This window comes from Aptenodytes patagonicus, chromosome 3 (assembly GCF_965638725.1).
Source record: "Aptenodytes patagonicus chromosome 3, bAptPat1.pri.cur, whole genome shotgun sequence".
NCBI classification, from domain to species: Eukaryota; Metazoa; Chordata; class Aves; order Sphenisciformes; family Spheniscidae; genus Aptenodytes; species Aptenodytes patagonicus.
Window position 1 is genome coordinate 95,157,885 of NC_134951.1, and position 24,661 is coordinate 95,182,545.

At 38.1% G+C, this 24,661-nt stretch overlaps 1 protein-coding gene across 8 annotated transcripts in view; it reads left to right on the plus strand.

Annotated features, from left to right (window-relative positions):
• The window catches only part of LTBP1 (latent transforming growth factor beta binding protein 1), a 208,315-nt gene that overhangs the window by 50,589 nt on the left and 133,065 nt on the right, over window positions 1-24,661 (plus strand). For 6 of the 8 annotated variants that reach the window (XM_076334287.1, XM_076334289.1, XM_076334288.1 and 3 more), the window contains 2 exons: window positions 3,372-3,547; window positions 20,925-21,092. In XM_076334287.1, the coding sequence (XP_076190402.1) occupies window positions 3,372-3,547; window positions 20,925-21,092 (344 nt within the window). Of the gene's footprint in view, window positions 1-3,371; window positions 3,548-20,756; window positions 21,093-24,661 lie in introns of those variants that run through there. The other 2 variants (XM_076334293.1, XM_076334294.1) reach the window with 1 other exon arrangement.

Consider the following 24,661-nt stretch of genomic DNA (forward strand, 5'->3'; position numbering starts at 1 on the left):
TTTCACAGAGATCAATACAAGGAAAAAAAAAAATACCCCTCACTGTGTTGCTGAGCCCCCTAGAAATCATATCTTCTTACTTAGAAGTCCTGCAGCACTGAAGGACCCCCTGTGTGGTGGTCTAGGAAGAAAAATCCTGGTTCCTTCACTAGTGTCTATACCGAAGCTGTTGATAGAACTACGTGACTGGTTTCATGTAGCTCCCATGATGTAGTTAGAGGAGTACCCTTGATTCTGGTGGAAGATGCAGCATCTCAGTTAGCTATGCAATATCCTTTTGATTATGAACTAACATCTTTAAGAACTAGGTCATGTTGAGAAGAATTTGAATATCAAAAGAACAGTCAGAACAGAAGGAACTCATGCTTTGATGTTTGACCATATCAGCTCCTACTGGAACTGCAAGACCAGTTGAGCTGGTCGGATGGCTGGCAAAAACCTGCTGCCAGTTAGCTCACATTCACACTAGCAGTGGATGTCCAATACTGGGCAACTTTTAAACACTTGGAGTACTTTTGTGCATACCTATACTCAAGATCTTTGGTAGTTATACACCAAGATCATCAAAACTGAGGGTAAATGTGCAAGAAAAAGGGTCTAGACAACTCTTAACTTTGTTTTCATGCAACTATTGTAAGCATACACCTTGATACAAGGATAGGTGATTTACTCAGTATTGAAACTAAGATTAACAACTCACACATGAGGTGAAGGTGTTTCCTTTTAAAGAACTGGAGTTTCTAGAGTAAAGATTACAGTTTTCCTGTGTACTACTGAATAAACCACTCTCTTGCAAAACAAAGCTTACTCTTATACTGCCTTAACAATAATTAATTAACATTAATACTTAATGCAAGCTAAATTAAGGAAGAAAATTGCAATACCTGAGAAAGAAGGAAGAGGCAACTTTTATAAATTCTGGTGGTAAAACTTTCAGCCTCCAACGTATGGCATTTCTGTCTTTGGGGTGTTGTGGTGTTGGGGTTTTTTTAAAAACTTTATTTTCAAGTGTTATGATGGACTGTATTGTAGGTTGACAAGATTGGGCTACAGTGTGGCTGGATATGTGGCAATATAAAAGCTAACACTTTACTACATGTTATAGCCTTAACAGAAAACAGACAGGCACTTAAATGGCAGCATCTGTCTGTGTCCAGTCAAAGAAGATAACACCATAAAACTTAAATATATATAACTTCTGATAGATTGCTGTAGTATCAACTTCTGTAGTATTTTGACCTCTGTTGTCGTGACCTGCTTACCCATAACATGGGAAGAATTCAGTATAGACCCTCTTATGTCCAGGTACAAAAATGGATGTCCTTATACATAGGTGTCAGATGAGATCTGTAGAAAAAACAGGTTGTGCAGGAAGGATGGTAGTGACCCTTCAAAGAAATGAAATTTGTATGTGAGCAGTACCAAAGGCAGTGATGACAGCTTTATCACAGGCTGAGGTCTTCCTGGTGATACTTTTTATTAGACTGTGATGGATTCTGAGCCTGACCTCCAACAGAGCCTGAAACCTCTCTTTTGAGCTGCTGGTAGGAAACCTAAAGACAACACGGAAAGTACAGTATTCTCTCTTAATCTGGGGAAGGGACTTTTACTGAATATAATGAGACTGTGTAAGCACTGTATTAGAAAAATTTGACTTGAAGGTAGTCTGAGGAGTTACGTTTCTGTTGCATGTAAGAGTCAGAATGTCTCTGTTAATGAATGCACTTTTTCTCAAACTGATCCAAGTTAACAAGAGCATCTGTGTAGGACAAAACCCCATTGTCTGTTCTAACCACAAATCCATTGGCTACAGCAGTTACTAAGCATCCTCAAATAATGTGACTAAGGAATCGGGCATTGCTTTGGAGATAGGGGCTGGCTCAGGCTCCACATGTTGGAAAACAATACAATGATCATCTGACTTCTTGCTCAGCTGAAACTCTTCAGTCCCACCACTGTGGGGAAGTGCTGCTCAGCTGTCCTCTGTGATATAGGCCCTTATTCTCAGAGGACAGTTATTTACTCTGCAGAACTGTGGCTCTGAGGGATGTTTGTTACAAATCCTGTGACTTTCCCGTTTTTCCATTTTTGCAGACCAAACTTACTACAGACCCTTAGTTGAGAAGGAAGTGAGGGAGGTTTACAGCATCCCACTCTTTATGCCTTCATTTGAGCAAAGGACAACATAGTGCTAGTAGCCACTGTTACTAGGTTAGTAATTGATACTGTCTCTGAGGAACACATATTTCTACAGTGTGATCTACACTAGCTACAACTTCTTGAAGACTTGCTGTTAGTAGGCTTGTTATTTGAAGGTGTGTTATTCCTTGCTAGGCAGTGGAACTCTGCAGCCCAGGGCCCCAAAGTGGCTCGCAGTTTCATTGAATATGATTAACAGCTGTACGATTTGCTCCCTTGCTTGTTTATTGTTGGGTAGCACTGTGGAAGAGTGAAGGCTGATTTGTTAGTAAAGAAGTGGTTCCTACTGCTGATGATGGCTAAATAACCATGGGTTTTGAGAGAGAGAGAAGGGAATTTCTACTGAAAGTTGGCAAGGTCTTGTGCAGTGAGAAGCTGAGGTCTTAAGGAGGAATCTAACAATACAAGTAAGGAACTGGGATTGGCAGTGAGAGAATCAGTGAGCTTGAAGGAATCATCTTGTTTAACAGGAAGAGGAAATAGGTTTGCTGTGAAAGGAAGCTACGTTGTTGTGGGATGTTTGTCAGAGATGTTCAATAGTGCAGGCAAAAAGAAAGTGGATGGGGAAAGTAATGTGGAGCAGGGAAACAGAGACGTTCTGATGAGATGGGAGACAGGCTGAAAAAGGGGAAGAGGAGCAAGTGCTCTGCTCTATGGCTGGAAGGGTATGGTGGGGAAGGGAACAGGGTTTCTGGGAACAGAGTGGGAAAGTCAGCTGGGCTGAGGTTCTACTTAACATACCTGCTGTGAAATGACAGTTGTAAGAAATAGAGAGGTTTAAATGCACCGCTGCTTCTCTGACCAGTCTGGAAAGCTCTGTGTGCTAACAGAGTTGAGCTCCAACTCATGATTTTGAGGAAGACTTTTTCTCGTTCCTCCCTGTTTTCTGAGCTGTCCATGATACTTCTCTTTCTATGTTGAAAAGGAAGTGATATAATCCCTGTAGTCTCTATTTGTTAGGTGTTTGTTGAGCAGTCAAGACAATGAGAATGCTAAATGCATGGAAAATCAGGTGCTTCATTGGAAGCTAGTAAGTTTCCCAAACTGTGTTTTTGAGAACTTGGAGTACAGATGAATTTGTCTTTAATTTTTACCAGTAGTTTCTAAGTCCTAATTTATTAATTCTTACATCATTCTGTCTCTTCTATGTTTGTTTTTTCCCCCTAAAACAGGATGATACCCCTTTCGTCTCAGACACTGATGATGAATCTTCATCATGGCCAAACACAGGAATATGTGATCAAACCCAAATATTATCCAGTAAAAAAAGTGATTTCAGGAGAACAGTCCACCGAGGGCTCATTACCACTGAGACTGGGCCAGGATCAACTTGCATCACCTTTTCAGTGTGAGTACAACTGCAAAAAGTGTACTCCCTTCTCCCCCCCCCACCCCCCCCCCGCCCCAGTCACCACCCCCCCCCCCCCCTTTTTTTTTAAGGTCTTGAAAATTTCTTTTGTTCACCTGAATTGCAGTAACACTTCAAGACAGAAAAGGTTAAAATAATTAAACATGAGATAATTCTTAGATTAGCAAATGCTCCAACATTCTGCATCCTGTTGAGAGGCAAAACAGACTTCCTGGATGAAGAAAAAAGTTGAACCTGATTTGCTGCTGGAATCTCATAATGCTATTTCTAGATGATAGTTTTTCCTTCAGGTAAAAGGTGCTTTGTGAGCACTTGCTAGAGTAGGCATAACCGTGAGTGTAGTCAGCGTAAGACGAGAGTTCCCTTTACTTCAGTATGATGGATACCCTTCTTGGAAAGCTGGAGTCCAGGATTGTGGTCTCATTGGTAACTATTTTTCTCTATATTTAATTTATTATGTGTTTATGAACTTCTGCACAGTATGGAGGCTGCATGAGAGTTTCTGCTTCATACCTATAAAAAAAGGATTGTGTAGGTGCCCAGCCTGTGGCCTTGGCTCATGCCCCATTGTGTGGGGAGCTTGAGGACAAGCTTTGGCTTAAAAGATGAAGAGCTTGATGAATTATGGGTTAGGTATTACAGAGCGTCTGCTGGCTTGATTTGGAGAAAATTTCCTGCAGTTAAATAATGGACTGGTTAACATGGAGACCTAAGGTACTTGCAAGTCTCCTGACAGACTTCCTCTGCTGTGGCACAGAGAAATATGTTCTGCTGAGGATTTAGGGAAGAGCCTTTCCTTCTAAAGCTGTAAATATGCTTGGGTTTTTTTTTTTTGTGTGTATCTTTGCATTTCTGCATTGCACATCTTTATGGTCTGTCCATTTATACTTAAATGCAACACCCTGCTTCCTTTTCCTCAAGTGTAAGTTCATCGATGGTTAATTAGAATCTTGGCCCTAATGGGAAGAACAGGAGGCGGCCGGAGGTCTTTCGATTAACACGTTCAGAGTGGTGAAGTATACTGTTTGCAAAGCACTAGATCCCTTTCTTAGAAGCTTCAAAAAGATACCTAATCACATTGTCAACATCAACCAATAGTCCCTTTTGCAAATAAGATACCATTGCTTTTCTTCCAGCCAGCTGTAATTTTCCTCCAAATAAGATATTAGTGGCCACTGGGATTGGATTGTGTCCCTCTCCTCTGACAGAGTATACAAATCCCAGATTGTATAGTTCTCCCAGTACTTGGAGTGACTGTTGCTGTGGTTGGATTCTGGCCAAAAAATCTTCAGTTTTGCACCCTTCTTTCAGTCTGTTTGAGTCGGTCTACCTTAGATAAGCTCAGCATTGCTTGCAAGTACCAAGCCACTAAACAAACGGGTTGTGTGAGATTATTTTTTTTCTTCTGTCATAGCATAAGGAAATAACTCCATGCAACTCTAAGACAAAGGAGTTAGTGCTTCTAGCTCTTTCTAGCTTATTGGAGCTCCTCTGTTAATTGCGGTACTCTGAGGGACATGACTGGGAGAAGGAAAGCCAGGAGCTGAAGGCATAGAGTATTTGTTATCAAATCCCAAGAAGTCCCTCAGTGAGCGATGTGTTAGTATATCCCTAGCCTGAACAGGAGACCTAGAACATGTCCAGCTATATCTATTTAGGGTGGCTTCTGGTTTCTAGAGGTGCTGGAATGGACTCCCAAGTATAGAAGACTACTTGTTTCCATAAAAAAATGAGTGGTAAACTTCAACTGTCAGTATTTTAATGTTAGGGATGTTTGAATTAATTACAGTGAGGTAAGATTAGCATGTGAAATTTCATGTTAGGTGTTCTGTGATAACGACCAATATGCAGTTCCTAGCCCTGTCGTGATTGGAGGGATGAGCTTCTGCGAATTATGTCATGCTTATGGTAGGGTTGACATTCATTGTCTAGTTAATATGAGGAAATCTATGAGAGTGGCTGATGACCTCATGGCATTTTGTCACTGCTGTTAAATGTATAATCTTGTTTCATGGCAGAACCTCTTATTTCATTGAGCAAAGGAATCAGTAATGGTAATGTGGAGATTCTTGAAAAGGAAGAGAGGAAAAATATAGTAACTTTATTAAAAAGCAAAAGCCAGAAAGTTAGTACTGAATACTTCAAGACCTTTTTTCCTTATCATTAAATACTTTTTTTCACAGAAGAGAAGAAATAGTAGCCGTATAATACTTCGTGGCATCGCTCAAGAGTTCATAGTTACCAGTTAACATGGGGTGCAAAGCAAGTCATTCTGTTATTTTTTTTTTTCTGAGCATTTCTATGCATTTTATTTTAAAGTATTAACGCTGTGACAGAGATTGGCATCTGTGAAAGATGTACTCCATAGAATAAATCTGTTTTTCCAGCTGTAGCTGCAATTGGTGTTAATTTTTCTGGACTTCTACAGATGATTTCAATCCTGTGACATGGAATGGATAGACTTGAAACTGGAACAAGTGTCAGTCCTGAGCTACCTTTAGAGGCAGGTCTGTCCTGGCAGAGGCAAATGAGGTGTGGGCTAATGGTGCTTTGGGAGGAAAACTGCCAACCCTGAGTAGGTGCTTCTGGGCATCTGCTGGTTCATAGACAGTCAGTCGTGTTTGAATGTCCCATTATAGTGTTGCCAGATCAGCTTTTGGAGCTACTAGGGAAAACATGTTAAAGATTAGTCACATTAAATGTTTTTCAATTAAAATTCATTTAAGGTTCCTCCTGGAACAATTACTGTGGTGTATTTATGAGCAGTTTCATTTCTCTGATAGCTTTCAGAACAAAGACAGCAAAATGGTCTATTCTTTTTTTGCCTTTTAAGGTGAATTTTGCAGTGAAGTTATATATCACATCCACAGAGCTTGAAAATTCAGTAAGCCATCGGGGTTACAATAATAGCATTTAAAGTCACCCTGGGATGTGAAATGCAGTTACCTGCCAGTAGCCATTTCTACTGTCAAGCATTTTGATCTTTTGTGCTGTGGGATATAAGCCTTCTCCTAAGAATAGCTAGTGCAATTAGTCATAAAGCTTGCATAAAAATTTTAAGTTCTTTAGTGCTAAATTTGTAATTCTCATTCATTGTGCCTAATGGGGGAGGCTGTTATAGTTGTTCATAGTGATTTTTTAAAAAGTCTTGTTTTTTAGAAACAAAACAAACCAAAAACCCACCCTGGAAATAATGTTAACAGATCTTGAATTAAACATTTTTTGAGTTCACTGACTCATTCGAATTTTCAGAATGGTCACAATTTTACTCCATAATTAATTCTGTCTCCTTATGCCTAGTATTGTAATACAGTTTTATTTATATGGTCATATATTGCTTTTTTTCAAAGGGCTCATACCACATTCAGTAGAGAAAGAGAAAGAAAAATCAGGGACCCGTAAATATGGCACTGTATAATTTTAAAGTGCTTGTCTTCAGAGCTGAAATGCTATTCTGTTCGCATGCTTCTAAATCATCTGTTGTTAAAGTTATTACACTGTAAAGCATCTATCAGATTCTATTTAATTAGTAAGCTGGTATATTTAAGCTACTGCAAATTAATCTTCAGATATCTTTGTGCAGAATTAGCAAATACTTAAGGATAAGGCTTTGGAAATTCAGAGCCTTCTCAAGCAAATTAAAATAGCTCATGTTGGATAGACTGACAGCTGCAGAGAAAGTATAAATATGGTTTAGCACAAGTAGGAAGATTGAATATATAGTGATAAAAATAAGCTTGCCGTGGAATTGATATGATCAGCAAAGAAGAACTGAAAAGGATGAGATCATATGGATCTCAACATTTGTAATATAAACATCAAAAATACTTTGACACATAGCTGAGGCCAGCCAAATAGCCCATCTTATATAAGCTCACCGTGAGCTCTGAGTAATTCTCAAGGGATGCATTGCTTTCTTAAAAGTACATATTGGCACACTCGACCTATAATCCATCTGAACACTTGAAACCTGAGGGTTAAAAATCCTCCAAGAGTCGGTAGCAATGGCATCAGCACAGAAACTTCAACTGTAAAAATCTGTTTGTAACCTAGTAATCTATAAAACAGTAGGAAGATGATACTTTTAATAATTCAGGTACATCTACCTCAGACATTTTCCATTATTCTTTTAATGGCACTGTTAAATAGTAACTACTAGTCAGCGTGAGCTGAGCATGGATCCTCTAAACACCAGTGCTGATCTCTCTGGCTTAAGAAATGTAATGCTGAAAGGAATTCTGTGCTGTTTCTATTGGTCTGAAATGTATAAATATATCATAATAAGCAAATTCTAAACTGAATGTGCGCTTTCTGGTATTCCTTTCAACACAGTTATTGTGAGAACTGCTTATTACAGCAGTAAGAGGCTTTGAAGTTCTGTTTCACTCTATCCACTTCTGGTGTTAAATGATTCTTCAGAAAATGCATTTAAATATAAGTCTCATTTTCCAGAGACTTGTTGAGATGGTTGAGGGCTAGTTTTTAGTGGCATTGTGCATTTTACCCATTGAGCTGAAAAAAGTGGAATTTCTGCTTCTGAAATCAGTTGTCTAGTGGTGTTGGAGTTTGTGTTGCCTGCATGTGTAGGACACTTTCGCACACCCCTCACCGGGCTAAAATTCCCCATGTGTACAATGATGATGCCATGGCTTCCCTGTCTTGGAGGCATGTTGTGAAAATATATTAATTAGGGGCTGAGGCAACCAGAAATCACACTAAAAGCAAAAGGAAAGCTCAGGAGTAGGTATAGAGTACCTTGCCCACAGCTGGAACGGCATTGTATGGTGTAAATAAAGCGTATGTTTATATAACAAAGTTATCCCAAGGATAAATATATGTTCAAGAAGGAAAATGAGCCTAATCTGTTTATTCAGGAAGACAATACCAAATGTATGTGAATTTTGCAATTGGAGTTGCGTGTTAAGTTTATGCAATTAAATAGTATGGAAGACTTTTTTCTTTTCTTTTAGGTAGAATGGGGTTTTTTGGTCTTCACCAAAATTCCTTATAAAATGCATTAAGGAGACTTGTCTCCTTTCTATTTTAGGTAGAAAATGAAAACATGTCTCGAATTTAAGTAGTACAGGTTACATAATGGTTAGTGAATACAGGCTTGCAGCACCCTACTATGGCTTAGTTGTGTGTGTTGTGGCTTGACGTTGGACAAGTACGTGTGTGTGGGTATTAGACTTCTAGAATCTGCATGTGGTTCTGTGGGCAGCACTTAAATGCCTGTGTAAAGATGAAGCTGAAACAATCATGAAAGTTGTATAACTGTTCTAACTATTGATACATTATATTGCTTCATATTTTACAACATAATTTTACATATGTTTATATGCATGAAATAAGATTAAAGTGGAAAAAAATGTCCCCCCACTTAGAATTGTGATGTGCAGAATACTCTGTTACAATTTTGGCATAACAATAGCTTTCCTACTATTGGAAGCATAATACACTGATAACTTAGAGAAGCTCTTTTTTTAAGGTCATACATAATTTACACATGCTGCTTTCACTGATGACTTCATAGGTTGATTTAAGCAAAAACAGGTGTCGCTTTGAAATTCCAATTTAACCTATTCTTGTGAAATTGCACCATTCTGACTTCACTACGTGACACTTACATCATAATAATAGTATTTCCCCATCAGTAAGTATGGGTAAATAGCTGTAAAATACATATATGTTTTACTCTTTAAAAAAACACATACAGAGATATGACGCGTGTTCCATGTGAATGCATCTGTATGATTTGACATTCTACCACAATTCAGCGTCTGTTGACTTCAGGGAAAAAGCTCCCTCAGGTCTTCACTGGGTCAGATATTCTTTCTACTCTTCTTGGTATTTGTTTGTGGAACTGCTCTGTGTAAACAGCAAAATAATTCTCTTACTGGCTGGTCTTAACTAGAGCATTGTATTGTGTTCCTTGTAACTTCTGCCTACTTTTATTTATATAGATATTAGAGTTGAACACTGGTAACTTTTCTAAATAGAAGTTTTGGGAAATGTGGAGGTGAGGGAGGGATGTTAAAGCTATACTCTGATTAAACAAGGTATAGCCAGCAGAATGAGGTGGGTAAAAAGAGAGTGAACAGTTAGCCTAACAAGCAGAAATAACTGAAAAATCACAACAGTCTGTTTGGAGGGAATGTAGAGTCAAATTCACTTCAGTCACTCATGGGAACTGACATTCATGTCTTGCTCCTGAGGTTGTACGTAATCAAATACAAATAAGGGAATGGGGTAAGTATATAAATGTCAGGGACTTTTTTGTTTTGTTTTCTCAAATGCGAAACACTTGCATGTGTGTTCAAAGCCTTTGCTCCCCTTCAAGAGGCGAGGGGGATTTTTCAGGGACATTCTAAAGCATTTAAGAAAAAATTTTGGTGCAGTCAGCATCAGGGTCAAACAACAGTGTGGCTTTTTTGGTTACAAAACCTGACAATTTTAGTAAAGCATCCTTTTCCTCTCTCCCATTTAAGAGCATTACCCATACTGCTATTGAAAGGCATGACAGTTCATAACAGCCATTTAAAGTTTGCATTTGATTCCAGTGGGACTTGGAAACAAGAGGCTAAACTCCAAATATAAATTAAGTGGCTTAACTAGATCATGCTAATGGAGTTAACTCTGTCAAATCAAGCAGCACATTTACTTTGCTTTTGCTTTAAGAAGTAGAGTGTCAAATTCTGAAAAAAAAATCTTCAACAAATGAAAATAGTTATTTAGCAATTACAAAAGACTGTGGAGTTCTTTGAAATCCTTGGAGACAGAACAACTCTGTATAAATACAAATTGCTTCTCTCAATATACTGTAGCTGCAGGCATTTTAACAATATCCTTTCTAAGCTGTCTTTGTGATTGTTTGTGTATCCATAGAGGGTTCACAACTTAGGAGGCCAGTAAATCAGTACCCCCAAAAAAGTACTGTATTTTTTCTCTTTGGACTCTGAAAAGATTTTTATGGCCCTGAGCTCACCAATAATTGAATGCCTGCATGACAGGCAAAGGGTGCTGGTGCTCTTACAGGAATTAATTTAAATGTTACATTCACCCAAAAATGAATGATCATCTCTCTATGCTTTAAAATATGGAGGCCAAGACTGATAAACAGCAGTGTGAGGAAAAATGTTGGAAAAACAGATTGGTGATCTGGCAAACGGAATTAAAATCAGTTCAAAACGTGTTACAGCTAGGGGAAAACACAGACTGAGACAAATGCATCTCAACTGCTGTGATGAAAGAGAATTGGCTCCAAAACCAAAGATTTCTCAAGAAGAAAAAGAGAAGAGGCTTTCCAGAAAATTCTGTAGGGGAAAACCTCTATGACGTGTTTGAAAAATAGTAATTTAGCTGGATATAGAGACTGATTAAACCAACACGAATAAACATTAAAAGTCCCTTAGCCAGGCTAACTCCAGAGTTGCTGTGATACAAGTCTTGGACCAATTCTTGGTATCCGGACTGTTGCAAGTAGCTAAGTCTGGTTTTACTCACAGGAGATGTGAGTGCTCTTCTCTGATGTCAGTGCTGTCACCCATGCCAGAAGGAACGAACAAATGTTGACAAAAAAAGTACTGCGAGAAGAAGGTCCTTCCATACCCAGTGAAACTGAGATTTCAGAATCGGTGACATCCTTATTTCTGTTGTCATTTTTTTCCCCCTTCAGAAAATTAAAGGAAAAAAGATCTTTGCTTCATGCAGTGCTGAGAGAGATTTTTAATGGTGATTCAGCATGCAGAGGGCTATGTTCATTTATAACTTAATTCCATGACGTTCTGTCCTTTGTCACTGTTTACAGTTTGTTGACTTCCTTAGTGCTTTTCAGTTGCTTCCTTTCAGGAAATGGAATGTTAAGTGAATATACTTAGTAAAGTAATATTAATTTAATTTTCATTCCCTATTCTTCCTGTAAATGGTAAACACTTTTAGAGTGTTACACCTAAGCCTTGGTTTCTCATTTAAGGGAGTCATGTACCCTGGGAGGGGGAAACCGTGTCTATCTCAAGAATTTATTTTCTACAGAAATAACACTCTTCCAACTTAAGACTTGTAATACTATCATAGGGCAGGGTAAAGTCTGTTGTCTTGATTGTGAAAGGAGCCTAGATAATTACCTTAGGTGACATGCATAATTTCAGATGAGTGAGATCAGGTGGGAAAGAATCTTGTTCCCAGTGTGTAAAGGCCTAATTCAGACCTTCTTGAAAGAGGCCTGTTGATAAAGTGGACAGTAAGGGTTGTATTTAGCTGGTAATAGTAAAGTGTCAATGACACTAATAATGTGTGTTCATCTGTGCCCACCTGAGCTCCTGTATGGCTGTAAGTTTGTGTGTAAAAATGCTGACTTCACTATCTGAGCGTGCAGTTCCTGCAGTAGTACCTGCAGTAGCCTTCATCAGTGGAAAATAGCTTGTGGTGGGCTGTGAAGTCATTGCTGCTTCATTACAGCTGAGATGAGCATTGTGTAGAACGGCTTTCTGTCCTAGATGTAAAGACAGTTGTCGGTGTCTAAATGTGGCTTTTTGGCTTTTGTTCCCTTATCTCTCAAGTGAAAACCTTTTGGATCCCGGTATGCTTTAGGTACCTAAGAATCTGGGTAACTTGAATTGGGAGTTAAAAAAGGCTTGTGGACCTGAATCCTGTGCTGCGTTGCTTACAGCTGGAGTTGTTTCCAGCCCCAAACCTGAAGCATGGGTGCGAACTTTCAAGCGTGACACTCTTGGAAGAGCTTTAAGTTCTATTTCAGGAGAAGTGCTTTGCTCTGAAGAAGACAGGCCATCTGGGTGCTAATATTTTTGCGTAATTCCCACCTGGACCTGCAGCTGAAGCACTCATCTGCCTGCCTATCCTTAGAAGTGCAGTCAACTAAGCCTTGTTAAACTCTCCTGCAGGATTAAGCTCTCTAAGGAGTGCTATAGTATAGTCATGGTGGGGTTTGGAACCCAGCTGTAGTGAAGAGTCACCCAGTTCCTCAAAGAAGTGTGTCTGAGCCCTAAAAGGATTTGAACTAAGCAGTCTTACGTCCTCAGTGTTTCCTGTTTAATGGGTTGGGCACATTCCTGTTCAGTGTGCTGGTTAGGCTGCTTGCTCCATGCAATTAACTTCTCTCATCCCTTGTACAAGAGACCTCGGACTGATTAGTGGTATGACTCAAGGCTAAAATTTAAGCTTTTTTAGCATCATATCCATTTGTGGATCTAGTCTACATGTAATACCTTTAAAACAAATAAACAACAGATTAAAAGAATTATCCCCTAATAAATTTAACTGAACAGAGTTGAGGCCATTCTGTCAGACATCTCAAACCACATTGCAGTCTCTATTAATTTATTTGGGTTGGTATATTTTTCTGGAACATCCTAAACTATGTAAAGGGAAATCATAGTTAAATTTCTCACTACCAACTATTGATTAGAGTTTTTAAAATTGCTTTAAGCATGGAAAATGTCGGTAGTTCAAGATAGGATGTTTGTTGCCTGAGGATTGCATATAGAAAATCTTTGTAGTGGTAAAAAAGACAAGGAAGACAAAAGGTGATTCATAAAACCTGCTGACAGAGATCCCAGATTTCAAATCTGTGTGATTTGTATGTTATTCACTTGCACAGGACAAAAATGGTTGTAATTATTGTGAATTCCTCTGACTTGCTCTAAAAAGGATGTGTCAGTAAGAGACTTTATCAGCAAAGGGCTCCTGGGGGGCATGTAAATACAATTATGAATGTCTTTCAAAACGATCTCAGCACTTGTGCCTGCATGTGCTCCTTTGATACTTAAGTGACAGCCATCCATAAAAAGAAAACACAACAAGCCTGTGTTGTAGACAGGAGAAAGTTTGTCAGAATTCGCTAGAATTCATGAAGAAAACCTACTTTAATGGAGCAAGTTTTGCTGTAGTAAATTGCTTCAAACAATACACTGTTTACCTTCAGCTCTATCTTAAACTGAGATTAAGAGAACTGAAAAGTGGGTTACTTGCCTCTCCTAGAATAGACTGAAAATTTTGCTGTATTTTAGGTTTTTTTGGGGGGTGGTGATGAGGAAAACGGAAGTCCCCCTTCTCTCTGCTGTGACAGGGAGCAAGGAAGAGGTTGTATCCCTGTGATAATCAGCAAGGAAAAAGGCTTTTCCAGATACCTTCTTTTCCGTTATCTTCTTCCTTACCTTGGAAGCATCAAGTCATCTGGATGATGTCTGTCAAGGATGCTGAAGAAGCAAGCAGGGCTTAAAAAGAGGGTAAAGAAGCAGGAATGCAATAGAAGCAAGAAGTCTGAGAGCTCATTTCTGACTGGAGGGAGAAGATTGTGGTAGGAACATCTAAACAAGACAGAAGGAGGAAATGATGTGAAGATGTAGTGACATGGCTAGTCAGAAATAGGTATATAAAGAAGTGTGTATTAATAGCAATGGTGGCAAAAAGAATGGCAACAAAAAAGCTGTGGAGATCACTGTTCAGTTACTGTCATAATAGGTAGCTGGGTCGTGTTTTGCTCTTTGAGGGCCCCGCTGGTTTGCATTAAGGTAATAGAACTGAATACTTGAAAAGTGACAAAATATCAAAGGTTAAGCTGTATTAACTAGTGAAATACCTGTAAGATCATACAAATGCAACAAAAATAAGGAGCTACAGAAATAACAAAAAGTAGAAAGAATGCTGGAATTAAATACATGTCAATAATGTGTCGCTATAGCTGCCTAAACGTGGTAAATAAAGTACAGCTTGACATACTGCCGCCTTGTTCAAAATGGTTGCCTGGGTGGGTATGCACACATACGCCTCACCTCATGCAGAACTGTGGAGTACTTTTAAGCATCAGAGAAGGCATTGGATCTTGGATGAAATAAAGCTGGGTCATCTTATTTTTAATTTCATTGCCATGTCTAATTTTTCCCAGTGCTTGTGAAAAGAGAACCAGATGTGAGGTGTGCAAGTATACTGTAACAAAGTTTCTGGAAAGAGCAAAGACGCACTGCCCTACCTGAAGATAGGCATTGTATATTGAAGCAAAAAATGAAATTACTCAGCAGCTGTGCCTTGCCTTTCTGAATCCATGTAGTTTTCAGACTTGTTTCTGCTTGTGACTGTTACAGAAAGAGTAAGTCTCATATTCTGCCTGTTTTTCAGATGGGCGAGGCTTGAATGCAGGAGGCTTGAATGCAGAAGGTTTTACTCAGAGCAGAGTAAGGGCTGAGTTCAGTCCTGCTAAGGTCATGTAAGGAATGTTACACATTCACTTCACTGGGACGACATCCATATCAGCAGATCAGAAAGGGGTTTGGGAGATCTGTGCCCCTTTGGCCTAGCCTGCAGACTGGGTCTGAGTATGTAGTATTAATAGTGCACCATTGGGGGAGAAAGTAAGTTATACCAACAGAAGCATTTTACGTAAGCTGTATTAAGTAATCCTGCTGCTCTCCCCAACACTGATCAGACCTCAGCTGTAGTATTGTTTAGTTTTGGACAGTATATTTGAAGAAAGATGAGGACCAAGTGAGTGGTATCAAAAGCAAAACAAGAAAGAATGGAGGTCTGCAAAATATGGCCTGTTAGACTGAAAAAGTTTAGATGGTTTTCGTCTGGAGAAGATGAGACTGAGGGAGATTCATGGTAGCAGTCTTCAAGTATGTTAGAAATTGATCCACAGAGGAATAAGGTTTTGTCAGAGTTTGCTGTAGATAAGGCAGGGCAATAATACACTTGAATTGCAACAGGGGAAATGTGGGTTAGGTATTAGGAATACCTTTATAATAAGAGAGGCTGAAGCACTGGAATATGTTTCTTAGGGAGGCTGTGGAATCTGCATAATAGAAGGGTTTTGAGAATAGGCTGAACAAACTTTTTGTGTAATGCTGCTTTTTCATCCTGTGTTGGGAAAAAGAAGAGAGGGGAGATTAGGTGATCTCTCAGAGTCTCTTTCAGTCCTTTCTATGCCTAGCAAGGGCTGTATTCCTCTCAATGTGTAATCTGAAATTTAGGGAAGGATCTGCCTCTGGTCTGTATGTGAATCTAGTGTGTCTCTCTCTCCCCCTCTCATCTTTATTTTTTTTTTTTCTTTCCCACCCTTTTTTTTTTACTTAGCATTGGTAAATCTTCCAGACTGATATACCTAAGATGTATGATAGCTAAGTTTCAACTTGTTCTGACCTTTGGGAACTAGGTTTTTGGAGTTTTTTTGTTTGTTTTAAATTGATGACTAAGTGGTGATAAGACACAACTTCCTCATATATTGTCAAAAGTGTAGAAAGGTCATTTGACAATAGTTCTAAAAGCTTAACTATTTTACTTATGTGGTTGATTTTTATACAATGTCAGCTTTCCTTTTGGCTGAACAAGCATATCTAGTAGTAAGGATGAAACCAGGTGGACTGGTGAAATAACTGGGAGACACCTGTTTTAGGAAATAAGTCACTTCCTTCTGCTTATTTCCTTTTTTTCTGTCAGCATTTAATTAAGAAAAAAGAGAGGGAGTTGGTCATCTGAGAATTTAAAATGTTGCATCTATTTGCTATTTAAAAGCTTATCGGCTTTGATTTGAGAAGATAGATTTTTCATTCCAAATTCCTCCTCATGCATCATGGTTGTCATCTGAAAACATGAAATTGCCTGACATAATCTATTGTCTTTGGAAAGAGAATGTAATTTTAAGATAGAATCTTCAGGTCTGATGAGATTCTGTGTAGCTAGACATAAGAAAACATACTGGGTTCAGTGCAGAAGTAGGGTGTCATGAAAACAGTAGTGTATATCATTCTTGGAGGTACTAATGGAAAGCCTACAGTTTGCTTAGTTCTGTTTCCTCAGGAGATTTGCCTCAGGATATTTGTCATAAGTGAAGGTATTAAAAAAACCACAAACCCCTCTAAAAGTCGAGTCAGAAAGAAGTTTTGTGCAAGGATTATGGGAGAGGTATGTGTAAGCTCTACCAGCCAAGTCCACAGTATAAGCCACTGCTTGTGAATTTTATTGTGAATCCTTTTGATTAGATCACTGTGAAGCACAAAAACATCATACACAATAACAGAATAATTTTTTCAACACATTAAAATATTTTCTTCTTTTCGCCCCACTTGACCTATGAGACAGTACAGTGTAGTCATCTTTTTAACTGAATACCAGTTCTGCTCTCACTAGTGTTGCTAGCCCATTGTATTCCTGCAAAACAGGGACGTGCCACAAATCTTCTGAGATACACTAGAGCTATTGAATACTGTCTAGTTAAATCTTTGCAGAATGCTGTGCTGCAGAGCTGTGAGGGCAGCCATAAAACCAGGAAAAAAATGTGTTCATAGAAATTCTTCTAGAAAGAAACGCAGGCTGAGTAGCATTACAGACCAAAGGGAACCCAGGAGGTTGAGGAGGAATCCTTCCACTTACACAACTCTGCCTAGGCATGGCTGTGTGAGCTGTTGTGACCACCTGGACCTAAAACCTGCCACCTGCCTTGTCTTAACTCATTCACCTTTTCTGCTAATGCAGAAAAAAAAATTAGTTTGTCATGATGGACAGTGGGGGCGGAAGGGATTCTGTGAAGAAATCCTTTTGCTTATATTTTCCATTTCTCCTGCAGCTGTTGTTAAATCATAAATTTATCACAGCAGGAGCTTGCCGTGTTCATAATATTATATCATAGTGACTTACAGAAACGGAAAAGAAAATCACATACATGCGGTGCCAATTTTCAACTAAAATCTCATCACTTCACCCAGGCATCTTTCTTTTTTGAATTTGGCTCAAGAGAGTTTCACAGATTTTGGAAATTATGGGTACATTCTTCCACTGATCTCCTTTGACAAATGCATCTAGGAGTTCTTAGGTATAAGTGAGCCTGGACTATGAGGCAGGATGATGGTGCAGCTGGCTGAGCCTCCTTGTGAATTTGCTGGCTAGCTCAGGGATGAAGCTTTAGCCAGTGTTAGTAATCCTGATTGTCCTATCTTTATTAAAACAACAATCTGATTTTATCTCTAGTTCTGCCATTTTTTCAGTAGCTTTGGTATTTGTTCGGTGTTTTTATCTTCTGCTTTTATTGTCTTTCATTAGGCTCATTTATTTATCTGGTCTCACATTTGTATTTCTTCAGTCTGGTGTTACACTTAAGAGCAGAGTGAGGTGTTTCATTTCCACATGTTTAAAATTGGTTTTGAAGAGTTTATAATACATTTCTGTCTATATATTTAAAAAAAAAAAAGATTCGAGGTATGTTGCAGTGCTGTAGCACCATCATTTTTTTTCCAGAAATGAATTTGAGATAATCTAAGTTGCAGATCTTGTCATGTCTACGTCACAGTGGTGTCATCAGTAAAGCTTCTGGAGTTTAAAGAAGAAAATAACCTGTATGCTACCTTAAAAATGCACTGTCCTTCTTTAATATGAACTAGCCCAAAACCAAGAGGTAAAGGCTATAGCAGTAATGGGCTTTTTCTAGCTTGAAACTGTGTCTTTTAACATTAATACTGCCAAACCAGCTAAGAGATATTGAAGGACATAGTTTCTCATTTAGTATTAAATCATCCCTTCTTTGGGGAAAGGGGGGGGGCAACCCCCAAACCCTACAGAAGAGAAGAAAGGGAGAGGATTCAAGGAAGTCCAAGAGTCTAACCTTGCAGAGTTACTGCCAAAAGCTTCCTTTCAGGAGAAGGGTTTGTAGTCTGTTTTCAATTTAAATCTGCATGTATTATGCTCACTGTTAAGGTCCCTAGACCTTAGGATGTGTGAGGATAGTACTGTCTACTTAGGTACAACTACAGAGAAGGATGAAGATAATGTCTCTGCCTTGAATCACCTCCTCATACACTGGTCAGTTTTCAGCTCGGAGGCCATCGTTAGCTTTTTATCCTTCCTAAATGTCTCCAGAAGAATTGAGGAAGTTAAAAGCTGTGGCCTGCTAGGCAAGGAGAAGAAAATGGTTTCATTATAGTTTTCATAAATCTGAGAAAGATGGAGAAAGTCTTCCCATGTCAAAAGAATATGAAGCTGTCTTATTTCTGGCGCTCTGCAACTAGTAAAACAGGAATATCTGTGAGAATTGAATTTGTTTTATAGCAAAAGCATTGCTGAATAATGATTTGAATATTTGTAGGGGCTAGGTCTTATGTCATGTTGTTTTTCGGACTTCTTACTTCCCTGAAAAGCTGCATTTAAATATTCTTTGATAGATACTCTTTACCTCTGTAGATACTGGCCTGTGTCATTGAAGGTACTGTTCAACCGCTGTTCCTATGTTGTTACTCCCAAACTTACATGCTAACATTTTCTCACCCAAAAGAGGCGAGAGGCAAATTTACAATTTCCATTCAGTCTCATACTAAGGCATCTCTTCTACCAAAAAAATTATGCTACAGAATTTTTCTGGTAAAATCTGAACTATGTGATAAAAATTATTTTTAAAATATGATTTTTTGTTATAAACACTGTGCCAAATTTTGCTATAGCTCAGGACTCAACAATATAGAGCAGAATACTGTGAAGGAGAATTAAATCGTGGTTTAGTTCCATCTATACTGGCAAAGCCAAATTTTTTTTTTTATTTTTTTTTATTTTTTTTTTTAGCTAAGCTGGAAAACTTGTGTGGGTCCCCCAATACTAGTTTTTACAGTGTAGGCAGGACTGACTTTTGTGACTCAACTAACCATGTTTTTTTAATTAGATCACATCCTAAAGGAAAAATGTTACTAAAACATCTGAAAATATAAAATGGATTGGGCTTTTCTAGGAAAAGATATATATAAAACTATACAAATAAAATACAAAGATGGCAGTATTGCTTGTGAAGCTCTGCTTAACAAAAGGAAAGCTTAGAAGTTCTAGCCTCAGCAGTTCACAAGCCACTTATGTCTGTTCATTGGGAAGGTGTATTAATAATTTTCATAAGAAATGCTTGGCATCCAAGAATCCAGGATGTCTTCTAAATAGACTAAAATCACAATACTGGCCTTTAATTGAAATACTCTATTCCTGTGTCTGTCTGGGCTGTGCTTTTTCTAACTATTGTTTAGGGAGAATAAGGTGGGAGCATCTGTACTACAGCTGCTGTTCAAATAGAGCAATGCCTTTACTGTAGACAAAACAGTTGGCACAATTGTTTTAATTTATTTGTTTATGAAGAGCCAGAAATAAGAAGGCTTTATATTCTTTTGAAGTGGGAAGATTTTCTTCATTTACTTGAGATTTTCAAAAAAATGTTTGTCCAGAGGGTATTTCATAAACTAGCTTAGACAACTATCCAGCAACTTTTTTATTTCTATGACATGAGGAAGAAGGAGATTCTTCTCTTTCTGTGCATCATTTCTTGGGATTGTTAGGTTTAATATGAAAGTATTTATTGTTTCCAGAAAGATGCTGTGATATATTTACAAGAACTTGCTGAATTTATTAGTAAGTGTGCAGAGGACAAACTGTTTTCTTTTTAATCTGTTCTTTTTCCCTAATTTTCCTAATGAGTAGTTTTAATCTCTTTTTTGTCTTCAGCTGTTAGATGTGGAATCAAATACATCTGTTTTTAAATCAAATTCTGTAACAGGAAGTTCTTCTAATAGCTTAACTTAAAATTAGTGTTTGCTCAGTCTTCATTACATTCAAGTTTTAAAAATGACTGTAAGGAAGTATATAAAAAAAAAAAGAGAATCTAGCCATTTTTTTATCTTTGAGCTCAGAAGCAGTATTTTCAAGCATTGATACTTACCCTTTTCTCTGAGCTATTTATTACTTAAACAAAGGCTGACAGCAAAGCTCAGTCTATAATATGTAAATCCTTGTGGAAAAATAGTGCCAAAAAACTGTGAAAAAATGGGTCCAGGCAGCTGCGTCACAAGGTTTGACCACTTCGGGCTGGGGTGCCAGGAGATTTGAGACAGATGTTTTCAGACATGCCGCATGCCTAAAACATTTCCAGGGGTCGAGCTACAAATAGTGACTTAATAAGTGCAGAAACAGGAAAAGTATGCAGGAGGACACAAGAGTTTATTCACCCCTAGGTGCACAGCCAGCCTCTTTACATTACATCTGCCTGTCAGGGTTGGCTATTTAAGCTGTCATGCCCTTGGTATTGCTCTTTGTCTGCCTGTGAATAAAGTGCAGCATTGTGATTACTAATCCCACTCCAGTGACTTGACTTTAAATGTGGTTTTGGAGCGGATCCCGGAGTTCTGTTTGCTAAGCTTCCTACTCCTGTTTCAGAGACACCACTGGAGATCTATGAGAGAGAGCACTGCAGACTGCCCTCCTCCTGTAGACCTGTCGCCTTTTTCTCCCCCCCACCTTTTTTTTTTTCCCAAAACTTCTTGAAGGAAATCAATGGATACCAAAGTGATCTGTTTATTTTTCTTTTTTTCTTTGCCTCCGCTGACAGTGGGAAATCACACTGGTCGCATCAAGGTGGTCTTTACACCCAGCATCTGTAAAGTGACTTGTACCAAAGGCAACTGTCAGAACAACTGTGAGAAGGGAAATACCACCACCCTCATTAGTGAAAACGGCCATGCTGCTGACACTCTGACAGCCACTAACTTCCGAGTAGGTAAGTACCCTGAAACTGTATTTGTCCTTAGCTGTCCTCTCTTGACTAACAGAGGGAGGAGATGCTTTGTTATTAATACCAGTTGTGCATCTGTTACTCTTTGTTTGGAGGGCTGTGCTGAGTAGGAACCATTGTATGTTAGACAAGCTTTCTGGTATCCTTCGGAAATGTTCCCAAAAGTTCCTTTTGTGTCATAGAAGAAAACCTCCCATATTTTTCATCTGAATTTTCAGCTGCAGGGCTACAACATGCTAAGCTGAAGCTTTTGGTAAAACTCATCCCTCAGAGTTTGTGTTGGTAAATAGAGAAAATGTCAGATCCCACAAAAAGTTCTGTTTCCTATTTTTGCTTGTTGAATAAGTATCAAATGCACATAAAATCTAGCTAACACAGTGAATCTGTCTTCAAAAAATTGTTCAGGAGTTCCTTAAAACTACAAGCCTTTTTAAAAATACATCGGCTTAAAACTTTTTCTTACTGCTGAGAGTAAATCACGTTTCATATTTGTCATTTTTAGAAACTGAAATAATGTTAAGGCCAATTGAAGTTATTGAAACCAGTCATTTCTCTGTTAATGTTTATTCTTTCTGCTTGCTCAATAAGAGTATCAGCAGTATGCCAGTCTAAAGCCTACAACTGCTTGACTGTGTTGAAACAAATCCTGAAAGCTATCTGGGATAATGATTAGCATATTTTAACTGTACACTATATGACATTGGTAGGAATTTGTGTGTAAGTATCAGTCTTGTAAGCTAAGAGAAATACAGATGTATGGATACATACCTAAACACTTTTAGATTTGTTGTTTCATATTATGATATCCTTAACTGCTCTTGGAAAGTATTTTGTTGTTATCCTGAAAATATCATAGTATCGTTTTCTAAAAAAACTTTTAAAATTAATTCTTTTGCCAGTTTGTACTCAAAGAATGCCAGATATGAACACTGTAGTTTTAGTCTCTGTCTAGTATAAACATAATGTCAGACAGTGCTGAGGCTGGCCAATACTGCCCTTTCTAAAGTGCACTATATTTCAGGCTCTGAGGGGGGAAAAAGCTATTCCAAATTATTCTTCTTTACATCCGGACACATGATACAAAGAGCAGTTCCCTCTCTTAACACTCCTACTAGACTATCAGACTGTGGGTGAAAGCTCTTGAAATTAATAACACATTCCTTGATAATATGCATGCTTGTAAAAAATATGTATGTTTTGGACTAATGATAACAAAAACAGTGTTTTAAAACAGCAATACAGCACATTTTGAGTTTGTTTATGGTTGTTTTGAGGCATTAAAAAAGAAAAGGATTTTGTAAAGGAATGGTAAATCAAATACTTGTGTTTACTGTCAATACAGATTTTTACCAATGTTTTGGCAAGAACCACAGCTAAGTAAGTTTTTTGTTTAATTTTCTGACTACTGTGAAAGGATAGGGTTATTCTCCCCCCCTTTCATTTGACCTGATTTTTTACTGAAATTATGAAATGCTGAGAACGGGCAGTCATGTAATTTGTCTGCTATGTAAATCTGTGCTGTAACACGACCTTCTCTCAAATACTTGGAGAGTGGAAATCGACCTGTGAAGACGTGTTCCACACCTTCCTTCCTGGCCTCAGGCCATGCAGCTCCGTGATGCACTGTGTACAATAGGCTGCTGGAAATATTCAACAAAAGCAGCTCATAATAGTATTTGATGGAACAATAGGGGAGTGTTATGTTTAAAAACTTATAAAAACAAGTCGCTACACATGTATAGGGATTTTTAACCTGCCTGTAGCTGTCGATCTTCCCTATTACCTTTAAAAGACCAAAAGCGTTCACCACATCCCTAAGTATCGTCATTTTTACAGAAGAGGAATAAGAAAGAGGTCTAAACTGTGACTTCAAGGCTCTCCAGTTAAAAATAAAAGTGCTGAGTGAACTTAACTTCTTAATGGCCAGAGAGGAAAGATCCTACACCTGTAGACTGAGTTATTTCACTGATCACAGATTTTTCAGGAGCTTTTGAATCAGGGTTTAAAATAAATATTACTGAAATAATTTTTATATCTGTTCTCTAACTAGTGCCTCTCATTAGCTTAGGCTTGTCCTGATAGAGATGTCTCCTGATACATTAAGCAGAAGTAATTCAGGTCTTCTGAGATAATTTATTTTTGTTACATTTTTAACATCTGTATTATGTTTTGCTTGTGCTTTTTGCTTTTAAGTCCCTGTTCTAAACTTGTTTACTTACTGTTTATCCAAAACGCATGGAAATTCTTAGTCTGATCATTTGACATTTTAAAAGTGCAACCATGAAACAGAATGTCGTGTCAGAAAATACATACTTAAAGCAGCGAACAGCACTTTTTCAGTATGTTTTTTTAAAGTGTTTGTTCTTCCTAAAGCCAGAAAAGATAAATTCACATGCCCTATTTGGAAAACTAACTCCTATTACTAATAATAGGTACCTACTATGAATGGGGAAATTAGGAAACCGCTTTAGGTTGTTAGATCTAAATGTATTTCTGTAGCAGGAGCAGCATTCTAGTACACAAGATTTAGTTTAGATTCTCTGATGACAGATTGCGGTTAGCCATCACTTTGCTTTGTTCTTAATAATCCATTCTTTCTAATAATGAACGAGAGTAAAATTTTGTGTATGTGTTTTAAACTTTGTGCTGAACTTTGTAAACACTTTTTATTTTCAGAGATAAGAAGTTGCAGTGCCTGTACTAAAGCTACTCAAGTTTTTCCATGGGTTATTTCAGATTCTTAAAATTTGCTCAGTTTGTCATTTCAGCTGAAACTTGGTACCAGTGAGTCCAGGCAAGGAACAAATCCTGTTTCCTGAAAATTTTGTTAGATATGGATAAGCCATTAAAACCAAATACCCACAACAAGAAACAGATTGGGGGAAATGGTAGCTTTTCAGGTAGCTGAGATTTTGGCTGTTCTCATGAAGAGTACTAGCATTTCAATTGAAGGTGGTGAAAGCTTGGTATTTAAAAGTAGGGATCTCCTTGACTGCCAGTCTGCTTCAGTGAAACTTTGGGGTTTTTTTCAGTTTAATATTGTGAATGAGATATGTTGCACAGTTAAGCTAACCAACCTCCAAGATTTCATTGGCTTGGAGAATGAAAGCATTTAATCTGAGTGGAAGCTTCTGCTGAATAGATGATTCTCATTATTCTATTGGATTGATGCATGTGCAGTTTGTATGGTATTTCAGTCCTGATATATCTACAGAGGCTTGTAAAACAGGGTCGATATATGTGTGTAGGAAAGGATGCATCTAGAATAACATATGAGGTTTCTGTCTCATTCACTGTTGAAGTTACTCAGTGATGTGTCCTGTTTCTCCTCAAAATTATTCCATATTCCAAAATACCTGCTTTTGAAATGAGTTTTCTCTCTGTAAGGAGTGGGAAGACAGTGATAATTTGTAACTGTAAAATGAAGCTGTAAGGAATTAGGAAATGCCCAAATTAATGTTCTTCATGCTCTTTAATTTTTTCCCTATTGTACATAAGTATTTAATTATAGATTCACATTCTGTTTTTTTTTCCACAGGATCCCTGCCTCATTC